Source organism: Sapajus apella, unplaced genomic scaffold, assembly GCF_009761245.1.
Source record: "Sapajus apella isolate SASKATOON/1434 unplaced genomic scaffold, GSC_monkey_1.0 scaffold14, whole genome shotgun sequence".
Lineage (NCBI taxonomy): Eukaryota > Metazoa > Chordata > Mammalia > Primates > Cebidae > Sapajus > Sapajus apella.
The window spans coordinates 2,405,105-2,416,288 of record NW_022436954.1 but is presented as its reverse complement, the minus strand read 5'-3'; the positions used below and the strand labels follow the sequence as shown (position 1 = coordinate 2,416,288).

At 56.7% G+C, this 11,184-nt stretch overlaps 1 protein-coding gene across 1 annotated transcript in view; it reads right to left on the bottom strand.

Moving 5' to 3' along the window:
- Positions 1–8,104: 8,104 nt before the first annotated feature.
- MRGPRF (MAS related GPR family member F) overlaps positions 8,105–11,184 on the bottom strand; it is a 10,024-nt gene continuing 6,944 nt past the window's right edge. The window contains exon 3 of the mRNA XM_032282544.1: positions 8,105–10,005. Within this exon, the coding sequence (XP_032138435.1) occupies positions 9,022–10,005 (984 nt within the window). The 3' untranslated portion in view covers positions 8,105–9,021. The remainder of the gene's footprint in view (positions 10,006–11,184) is intronic.

Sequence of the window (11,184 nt, the reverse complement as noted above, 5' to 3'; positions counted from 1 at the left end):
GGGAAACGGAAGATGAGGCTGGAGCCTTCAAGGAGAGGCCCTGCCTCCCTTCCTGACGGCCACCTGGGACAGCTGAGGAGACCTCACAGCATTAGGGAGGCCCACTGTGGGGCTCTCAGGTGAGGCTGTGGAGGGAATGGGGGTTCTTGTGGGCTGGGGAAGGCTATTACAGCCACCCCCAATTCCTGCCTGGGGAGACGCTCTGGCTAATGGACTCACTAAGGATGCTGCCTGCGGAGGGTGGGGAGGAAGGTGTGAGTTCCACCGCTCGGGAGCTGGGAACTGCGCGGTTCAGGTGATCACTCGGAGCCTCAACGTCCTCGCCAAAATGTCCGTGATCCCTCAGGCCTGGAAAGAAGACACACGCCACACAGGCCGACGGCAGGGCGGGCCTTTCCCCACACCGGCCGAGGCCCCCTTCCTGCCTGGCGAGTGAAGAGTCCTGATGTGGCAGTCCTGAGGGCAGGATGGAGGCCGTTGTCACCTGGCCTGCAAGGTGCTGGCCTGGAGCAGGTGCTCAGTGGGCCTTACGGGAGGAGCGGATGGCTGAGTCTCTAGGAGGGACCCGAGCCAGCATGGTGCTCATTCTCACTGCCCCGCCGGCGCCGGCACAGGAGTGGCAGGGCATCCGCTTTGAGCAAATGTGCACGAGGAAAGAAAAACATGGGGGCCCCGGATGTCGAGGCTGATCACAGAAGTGACTCTAGGCAACTGACTTGGGACAGTGTTCGGGGCGTGGGCTGTGCTGACTCTGCAGTGACAGCAAGGACTTCCCTGGGCTCTATCCTGCATTTGCTGTGCTGGAGCTATGGTGCCTGTCCCTTCCCCAGGAGGTGACATCCTGCCTGAGACTGGGCCAAGACCCAAGACAGACAGGCTGCTTAGAAGATATACGCTTCCGGAAGGTGGCCGTTCTCACATTTTTGTGCCTTCTGTGCCTAGAACATTGCCTGGCACGTAGAGATGCTTATATTTCTTGACCAATTGCTAGTTGATTGACAGAGTCCCCAGATCTAGGCACCTGGATCCAGCTTTTCTTTCTTCCTTTTTTTTTTTTTTTTTAAAGATGGGGTTTCACCATGATGACTAGGCTGGTCTTGAACTCCTGACCTCAGGTGATCCACCCACCTCGGCTTCCCAAAGTGCTAGGATTAGAGGGGTGAGCCACCGTGCCCAGCCCTGGATCCAGCTTTTCTTGAAGCCCATCTTCACCTGGACTTTTTGGTAATAAGAGCCAGTCCATTCCCTCTCTCTCTCTCTCTCTCTCTCTCTCTCTCTTTCTATGTGTGTGTTTCAATGGGGTTTCTGTCACTTGCAACAAAGATTCCTAACCAGTGGAGAAACGAATACCCAAAACAGGTAAATAGTTGTGTCGAAAATACCTGCCTTTACATGTGCAATTGGCTGGGTCCTGGTGGGATGACACCGTGAGGTTGGCAAAGCCCCACTTTCTGCCTTGGGCCATGTGTGTCGGGAGGCAGCTTAGCTCTGCTTCCCCAGACCTTTGGACATGTGACATCAGGAGTGGTCCCCTCAGGTGTCTTATCTGAAGGCTCCCTCCGAGAACTGGCTTTCAAGCTCACGTGGTTGTTGACAGGATTCAGTTCTTTGCTGGCTATCAGACTAGGAGACTCCCTTAGTTGCTGGCTGTTGGCCAAAGGCTGCCTTCAATTGCTTGCCATGTGGGCCTCTCCAATATGGCAGCCCACAACATGGCAGCTGGCTTCACTGAAGCCAGCAAGGGAGAGAGTCTGCTAGCAAGATGGGAGTCACAGTGCCGTGCAGCCTAATCAGCTTTGCTGTGCTCCACTGGTTAGAAGCAAGCCACTTGCCGGGCGCGGTGGCTCACGCCTGTAATATCAGCACTTTGGGAGGCTGAGGTGGGCGGATCAGGAGGTCAGGAGATCAAGACCATCCTGGCTAACACAGTGAAACCTCGTTTCTACTAAAGATACAAAAAATTAGCCAGGCATGGTGGCGCGTACCTGTAATTTCAGCTACTTGGGAGGCTGAGGCAGGAGACTCACTTGAACCCAGGAGGTGGAGGTTGTGGTGAGCTGAAATCGTGCCATTGTACTCCAGCCTGGGCGACAGAGCAAGACCGTGGCTCTCCCACCCACAAAGAAAAAAAAAAGAAAGAAAGAAAGAAAGAAAGGAAGCAAGCCACTTGGTACAGTTCATATGCACAGGGAGGGGGTGAGATGAGGGTGGGGCAGCGTCACTGGGGCCGTCTTGGACTGCGGCCACCACACTGGTGGGCTGGAATGACCGAGAACCCCTTGTGCCACTGGTCTCCTGGTCAGCATAGACTGTGCTGCAGACCAACAACCATCGTGTGGTTTGTTCTTCCCTTTTCCAAGTGGGAATTAAAAGGAAATTATTGTGATTTCCTTTTTCCTTTCCATTGTAAGTTGTGTGGCTGGAGAGTGACCCTCATTTTGCCAAAGGGTACTGTTGTGGCCTGGCCTGGGTCTCCCCCACCACCCCCTGTACCTTGGAAGGTAGCTATATTTGGAGTGACCTCATCTTAACTTCATTACCTCTGACTGGAGTCCTTATAAGAGGAGGTGAGGACACAGACACGCACAGAGGGACCGCCCTGTGAGGGCACAGGGAGAAGGCGGCTGTCTGCGAGCCAAGGAGAGAGGCCTCAGGAGGAACCGGCCCTGTGCCGCCTTGATTTTGGATTTCTGGACTCCAGGGCCGAGAGAAAGTACACTTCTGTTGTTTAAGCCCAGTCCCCTACCCGGCAGTCTGTGGTATTGGTGACAGCATCCCCAGGAAGTACTACAAGTACCATTCAAAGAGGAAGCGTCTGTGGATCTGACGGAGGGTGGTGGGAATGACACCAGGGCTTGGGCTGGGAGCTGGGGAGGCAGGCCCTGCCATTGACTCTGCTCCTCTCTTCTGTGGGAAGGAAGACATTTTCTGTTGTAAATAACACAGCCACAGATTGTGGGTGAGAGCATTTAAAACTCATATGTAGGCCAGCCTGACCAGCATAGTGAAACCTTGTCTCTACTAACAATACAAAAATTAGCTGGGTGTGGTGGCGCGCGCCTGTAATCCCAGCTACTCGGGAGGCTGAGACAGGAGAATGGCTTGAACCCGGAAGGTGGAGGTTGCGGTGAACCGAGATTGCATCACTGCACTCCACCCTGGGCGACAGAGCCAGACTCCATCTCAGAAAAAAAAAAAAAAAAAAAAATCACATGTAGGAAAGAAGTGGGCACGTGGAGGGTGGACTGAGGGGAGGAATGTGGCCAACACCTGCCCTTTGCCCACCAGTTTCTTTCTTTATTTTTTTTGACACAGAGTCTCATTCTGTCACCCAGACTGGACTGCAGTGGTGTGAACTCAGCTCACTGCAACTGTCTCCCAGGTTCACGTGATTCTCTTGCCTCAGCTTCGCGAGTAGCTGGGATTACAGCCATGCCCGGCTAATTTTTGTATTTTTAGTAGAGATGGGGTTTCGTCACACTGGCCAGGCTGGTCTCGAACTCCTGACCTTAGGCAATCCACCCACCTCAGCTCCCAGAGTACTGGGATTACAGACGTGAGCCACCACGCCCGGCCATGCCTGCCAGTTTTACCTTGGGTGCACCTCTTCCCTGTTTTGAGTCCACGGGGCTAAGGTGGGGTGGCTATCATCCCCTGTCCCCCATCTCTGCCTCCAGCTCCTGGGAGAGTGCATTCTGCCGACCTGGCCAGTGCGCAAGGTATGAAGACTTCAGCCGGAATCCCGAGAAGGCGGTGCTCTCTTTCTGCTGGGATTGCAGAATTTGTAGAAGATATGCCGAGAACTGCTGCTTACCTGCCCTTTAGTTTTTCCATTGAGAATAAATGAACACAGACCAAAGCCGGGATGAAAACAGGCGAAAAGGAAGTGGCCTAGCAAACATCACTTGCGGCCCTGGATCCAGCTGTGTCTGAAGCCAGAATCACTTCTGGAACCTTCTGGGTACGTGAGTCAGTAAATTCCCTTAAATACACATACCTCCACCTACACCACACGCCAAAGCTAGATTAACCTGGGGTTCTGTTACTTGTCACTCAGAATCCTGTCTGATAGCGGTGGATAAGTCTGGTGGGACACTAACCTATGGTGGCATAAAAGCAGAGGTGGGTGGTCCGCCCAGGTGGGGGCAGGGGTGTGCCCGAGGCTGCACTAACTGCCCAGTGGCGCCAGGGGACTTTGGGGGGACGATGGAAACGTTCCTTTTGCGGGGATGGAAACGTTCTGTATATTGATTTGGTGATGACATGGGCACATTCACATTTGTCTAAGACAATTAAACTATGTGTTAAATGGGTCAGTTTTATTGTATGTAAATTAGACCTCCATTCAATTAATTAAAAAGACATTTAAAAGGAATCTGCCTGAGTGGGGAGCCTCCTCTCACAGGCCAGGAAACTCTGCGCTGGCGCCTCTGACTCATCCAGCAGACTTCTCCATGAGTTTTGATTTTGTGAACTGTGCCCCGTTGTTTCAAGTTCTTCAACTTTCAAGCTCCTGCTGGCTTAAAAGGGAATATTTTTGCACTAGAGCTCTCAGTGGTTTTGCTTTGGGAAGATCTCTGCAATGTGTTTGCCCAGCTTTTTGGCCTTGTCGCCAGCCTGTTGAAGGGCACACACCCCAGGCCTGGCGGTCTCCCCGTACGCTGAGGGGGCTGGACCATACACCGACCGACCCATGTCCCTGCCGCACCTCCCAGCCGAGGCCCTGGCTCCTGCGGAGGAAGGATCGTCCTGGCTGAGGACTCCGAGGCAAGCTGTGCAGATGTGAAAAGATCCTGGACTTAAACATCCTGGTATAAAACATAAAACTCAAGTTATCTGAAAACGACAGAGGGATCTGGGACAGCTGGGCGGATGCCAGAGAGGCATCCCGTTTCTTTTTGTGAAGATGGGAGACAGAGACAGAGGCGTCGGCGTTGAGGCTGTTTTGCTATGTGTCTGCTGAGCACCTTGTTCCCATTCCCCCCTTTGATTCAGATACCCGTACCCTGAAACTGTGGACAGGTCTCGAAGGCCTGTCTGCGTTACCCGGAGGCTGTGGTGGGGCATGTCCTGGCCACTCCATGCATCTCCCCGGAATCCCAACTCCCAGCACTTTGCCGAAAAGAGACAGAAGGTCAGAGACCTGCTGGCTGGCTGTGGTGGCTCACGCCTGCAATCCCAGCACTTTGGGAGACCGAGGCAGGCAGATCATGAGGTCAGGAGTTCGAGACCAGCCTGGCCAATATGGTGAAACCCGTCTCTACTAAAAATACAAAAATTACCTGGGCGTGGTGGTACGTGCCTGTAGTCCCAGCTACTCGGGACGCTGAGGCAGGAAAATCACTTGAACCCGGGAGGTAGAGGTTGCAGTGAGCTGAGATTGGCACCACTGCACTCCAGCCTTGTGTGACAGAGGGAGACTGCATCTCAAAAAAAAAAAAAAATTCGGAGACCTGAGTCTCCAGGTCAACAGGAAGGCCACAGTAGGGAGTCCCGGGATGCTGATGGGGGCCTCCAGCCAGGGCCGTCCACCAACGCGACTGACCTTGGACGAGAAACTCCATTGAATTCATGACCCCCCACTTCCACAGCTGGGGCTGACAGCATGGGCCGTGTAGCCCTGCATGGACAGTCAACAGGATGCCTGTGTGCAGCTCTTGACCAGCACCCACTGCCCACAGTATGTCCCCAACCAACGGATCGGTGCTATGGACAGACAGCTCACAGCCACATTCCTTCTGCAGTGACCACTCTGCTCCCTGCCCCGGACGCCCGCCGCCCCAGCCCAAACACCAACTCCTGGAAGTCGGTGATGTAGCTGGCTTATCCAAGGAAACTGAGGCACCGCAGGACTGAGGTCCCATGGCTCATAGGTGGTGGCCATCTACCTCCCCGAGCCTTGCTCTTGACTTTCCAAATTTGGCCTTGCTCACCCCTTCCATAATATAAAAGAACACCTTGATTTTATAGAGGTAATGGGTGGCCGGAAGCACAGAAAAGCGGTGAGCTCTGCCCTGCCTGGTGCCCCCACGCCTGCCCCTTCACCCCACCCTTCCCACATACCACATGCTGCTTCGCAACAATGAGGGCAGCCCAGAAGCTCAGGTCCCACGCCCCCACTCCGTCCTGTGACCTGCTGGGGATCCTTCTCCCAGAGCTGTGGGATGGAAAACTCCCCCCCAGCCCCTGGCTCCTCCCAAGCCCACTTTAATAATTAAATACCAAAGGAAGGAGGAGGAAAGTGGCGAGAGTGGGCAGTTCCTGTCCATCTAATCATCTGTGCCGTCTCCCTCCATTAGTGCAGAGAATGAGGTGGTCCATGGAGCTGTGGGAATCCTCCCGGGGCTTTGCGGGGGAATGGAGGGGAAGAAAGCTGCTCCTAGGCAAGACTGTGAAGACCTGCACCTGAGAAGGGCCAGAGGTTGGGGGAGGCCCAGTTTCTGGGGTTCAGCCCTGCCCTTCCTGCCTTAGAACCCATCAGGACAGATGCCTCTTCCTAGAGTCGGGCCCAGCCTGTTCCTGACCTCCAGGCCCTGCTCTTGGGTGAGGCTGCCCGCCCCTCACCGGCCCAGACAGGGAGGCCCCTTCCTCCTAGGTCAGCAGCTCCACATGAGGGCTCAGGGCTGGAGTCCCAGGGCGGGACTCCTAAGGAAGAGGTGAGTTCCCAGGCACTGGGGTGCTCTGGGCCCTGAGGAGGAGCCAGGGCCCCAGATGCCGCTCCCCACCGTAGCTGCCTTCAGAACAGGGACGTGCTTCTGCTTACTTGTGACTCGCCCTGTGTAGCCAAGGTGCCCATGCTGGTGGGAGCTTTGCCACTGGGCGGGGTCCCAGCCCTGCCCCTGGGCATGTGAGCTCTCAGGACCCACCTGGCTTCTCTGGGTCCCTGGAAATGAGCTGCCGGGTGTAGTGGTCTCCAGCTCTGCTCTTCTGGGATCCTCTGACCAGCCCTGGGGAGGGTGGGACTCAAAGGATGGCAGGGCTCGTTCTGGGCACGGGGTGGGCACGGGTGGGAACACGTGACCTTCAAGACCTAGAGGTCCTGGAACCCCTCCCTCCAGGCCACACAAGATCCCCTCTTTTCATAGCTGGATGGCCTTGCTGGGAGGACCCAGCCAGGATTGGTAGAAAGGGGAGCACGGAAGAGCAGTGGGCAGGAGAGCAGTGGAAGTCAGGCTGGCTGGATGGTGGACCGTCAGGGACAGACACTCGGGGGCAGCCCACTGAGGGCTGGACCATGTCACCAGGGGCAGGCCGAGCAGCCTCCAGGGTCTGCAAGTAGAAGGCCAGGATCCGGACGGCTGGGTGGGTGAGGCTGGCAGTACTGCCCATGCCTCTGCCCATTCCCAGCTAGAGCTTGGAGCTTGAAGCACTGCCTGCCTGCCCACTCCTGGCTCTGCTCTGTCAGTCACGTTTCCTGACTGGGGGCACCAACGCCTCTGCCCTGATCTCTCTCCACGGGGCCATAGGGTGAGCAGGCTTGCCATAAGCCTTGTCCCAAAGGAGCTGGGGTCCTAGGCTGGACACGAGGAACCCAGGACGGGGCTCTTCTGGGGGCTGACCAGAGGCAAAAGGGCCAGCCAAGAACTTGTCTAGCCTGGCCCTGGTTGGGCTGTCACCAGGGAGGGCTCCCAGCCTATCAATCGCTGGGCTGTAGAGAGGTGTCTGGGCACTGGGAGGCTGGCCCTTGCTCAGGGATCTCAGGACAGAGAGGGGCATCCTGAACAGGGGCAACAGCAGGAGAGGCAGCAACCCACTCCCCTCTGGTGGACACGGGCAGGACCCTGGTGGCCGACACAGGCCTGGCGTGGAGGAGGTAAGAGCTGAGGCTCCCAGAGGCCGTGGGGGCCTCTGAGCTGAGAAGGGGCCCTTGCAGATGCTGGCAGAGGACTGGCTGACCATCTCCCTCTGGCAAGGAGTGGACAAGCCACAGGAGCCGGAGCATGAGCCTGTGCAGCCCCAGCCCCAGGAGGAGGCCCCAGAGCAGAGGCAAAGAGCAGGGTGTGCAGGGGAGCTGGGGGGCGGTGAGGGGGGCGCCCGTCCCAGGACTCCGCACCCTTGGGCATCCTCACTGGAGGAAACAGGGACCAGGGTAGGACCACAGGCATGAAGCCTTCCTGGCTGCAAGTTAGAAAATGTTTATTGATGCACATTTTATTGTCTCTTATAAAACTTCCTGTGGCTACGTCGGGCCACTGTGCTTGTAGGTGAGCACTGCAGTGTCAGTCCCCTGGTTGCCAGGGTGGAGCCAGTGTCCACTTACAGGTCGGGGCTGGAGCCAAGAGGCTGTCCAGGAGCTGCCCAGCTGGTCCTCATGGCCTGCGGGATACCTAGAGCGCTGCCGGAGGCAACCCAGCACTGGCCCACCCTGGAGTCAGAAAAGGCAGTGGACCACCCAAGGCGGCCAGAGATCTCTCCTATCTCCAGTGCCTTGACATGACCGGAAATCACCCCATCAAAGTCACTGAATGATTCGACGGGGGGCAGGAAAGTTGTCTGCAGAAAGACTTGGCTACGAGGCCTGTGAACCAGAACCTTCTTCCAGACAACACCATTTCCTTCAGATTTGCTCACTGCGGTGACCTGGAGAGGATCGAATCCAAGAACAACCCCAAATGGTGGGGACGAGGCTGCTGGCCTGGTGCTGGCTGGGACACAGTCAAGGAGGGCTGACTCCAGAGGCAGAGGTGGCTGGGCTGGGTGACCACCTCTTTTACTTTACTGACCAGCCTGGGGCAAGGAGGGGCCCCACCATCTGGGGGCAACTTCTGTACAAGGGGTCCCTAGGGAGGCAGAATGGCTGGGGAAGGCGGGCAGGGGCCACAGGGGCTGCTTGCAGGTGGCTGCGCCGTCTCCCAGCCACCCCTGGAGCCTCCAGGCCAGGCGGAAGGAGGCCCAAGGAGAGGTAACAGATCTTTTTCCTCCGGTGTGGACTCAGAGGCAGCTGCCCACTCCTGTCCCAAGGCGAAGGGTCTGGAGGCCACTTCCTGCCCCTGCCCCCCGACCCCCACAGGTGCTGGGCTCTCAGGAGGCGTTCCCCGGGGGGCACTGCATCTCCATGGTGACCGTGTTGGGCGTGCTGACCCCGGCCTCCCCCAGCTCAGCACCGTCCCGCAGGGCCCGCTGGAAGACCACCCTGAGCGGCTCCCACAGCCGCTGAGACTTGTCCCTCCCGGCCAAGAAGTAGACAACGGGCTTGGCGCTGCTGTTGATGCAGATACACAGGTCAGTGACGTACTCGGGGAAGGGGGCCGGGATCTGGAAGACCCAGAAGAGGAACCAGTCGATCCCTAAGTAGATGGAGGACACCAGGAAGATGGACACCATGGCCAGGATGACGTGGTTGAGCTTGGCGGAGCGCTGGCGTCGCCGAGCCAGGCACTCCACGTGCAGGATGAGGGCCAGGCAGGGCAGCACCATGAGGGGGCAGCAGAGCAGGAACAGGACGATGCCCAGGAAGATGTCCATGTGTCTGCAGGCTGCACCGGCGGCCCCGCGGCCCAGGAACATGCAGAAGTAGTTATGGAGGCAGGTGACCAGGAGGGACAGGACCCACAGCAGGGAGCACACCACGGCTGACAGGCGCTTGGGCCGCCGGCGCCAGTACCAGGCAGGGAAGATGACCGACACGCAGCGCTCTGTGCTGACGGCCGGCAGGAGGCTCACGCCGGTGAGGAACATGCAGAGCCCCAGGACCCTGCACACGCTGCGGACGTACTCGGCAAAGGCACCCAGGAAGCCCCCTGTGTTCAGGATGGAGAACACCGCCTTGCTGAAGAGGTATCCCACGTCGGCGCTGGCCAGGTGCAGGAAGTAGATGGAGAAGGGGTTCCTCTTGATGGAGAAGCCAAAAAACCAGAGGACCAGCCCGTTGCCCACCAGGCCACACAGGCAGAGGAGCAGGAAGATGTAGTTCATGACGGCCGGGGGCGGCAGCATCGCGATCTGCTCAATGGTCAGGAAGCCCCGGCTGTAGAGTTCCGGGGCCTCGCTCATGCCAGGGCACATCTGTGCAGGTGCAGAGGGGGACAGCTGTGATGCCGGCCAGCCCCACGTGCAGACCTGCTCCTGTGGCCCAGTGCAGGGGTCCCGATGAGGGACATGGGACAGGGAGGGGGTCTGGAGGGCATTGGCTGTGGAGCAGCTAATCAGCTGCAACTGTCCTCAAACACCCCTGACCACACCCAATGGTGACTCTCTGTCCCAGAGTCTAGAGCTAGCAGCACAAAATGGCGCCTACAGGAGCGGGGGTAGCACCCATCAGTGCCCAGGAAGGGCGCCAGGCTGCCCACTGGTCAGACTGTCCAAAAAGCATCCAAGTCATGCAAGGCAGAAAAACTGCAGAGCCCTTCCATTTCTAAGAAGATCAGAGACAGGACTCATAAACACTGCGATAGAATCCTGAGTTATACCCGGATCTCAACAGCTGCTGGAAAGAATATCTCTGGGACCACTGGGGAAATGTGGGCATGGACAGTGGATAGATAATGGTATTGCATCGCTGTTACATCTTTTGAATGTGAAAATGTACCCTGGCGATGCACATTTTCACGATGCGGCTTCCGGAACGTCCATGTTCTTAGAAGATACAGGCTATATGGACGTCAAGGGCTTGGTGTCTGCAATTTACTTTCCTTTGTCTATTTGCTTTTGAGACAGTCTCGTCTTGTTGCCCAGGCTAGAGTGCAGTGGCTCCATCTCAGCTCACTACACCTCCCAGGTTCAAGCAATTCTGCCTCAGGCTCCCGAGTAGCTGGAATTACAGGCACGCACCGCCATGCCCGACTAATTTTTATGTTTTTAGTAGAGACGGGGCTTCACCATGCTTGTCTGCAACTCCTGACTTCAGGTCATCTGCCCGTCTTGGCCTCCTGAAGGGCTGGGATTATAGGTGTGAGCCACCATGCCCGGCCTTGCAACTTACTTTCAAATAGCTCTGGGGAAAAAGCCTATCTGTCAAGAGATAGCGCGAAAGCACATGGGTTAAGCATGACTAACTGAGGTGAAGTATTGCTGGGCATTATACTATTCTTGCAAAATCTTGCCATGTTTCAAAAAACAGGAAACTATTTGAAGAAGTAAAATCACTTCTTTTTTTTTTTTTTTTTTTTTTTTTTTGAGAGGGTTTTTCCCTTTTCTCCCCCGGGGGGGGTTTGAAGGGGCCGTCCCGGCTACCCCCCACCCCCC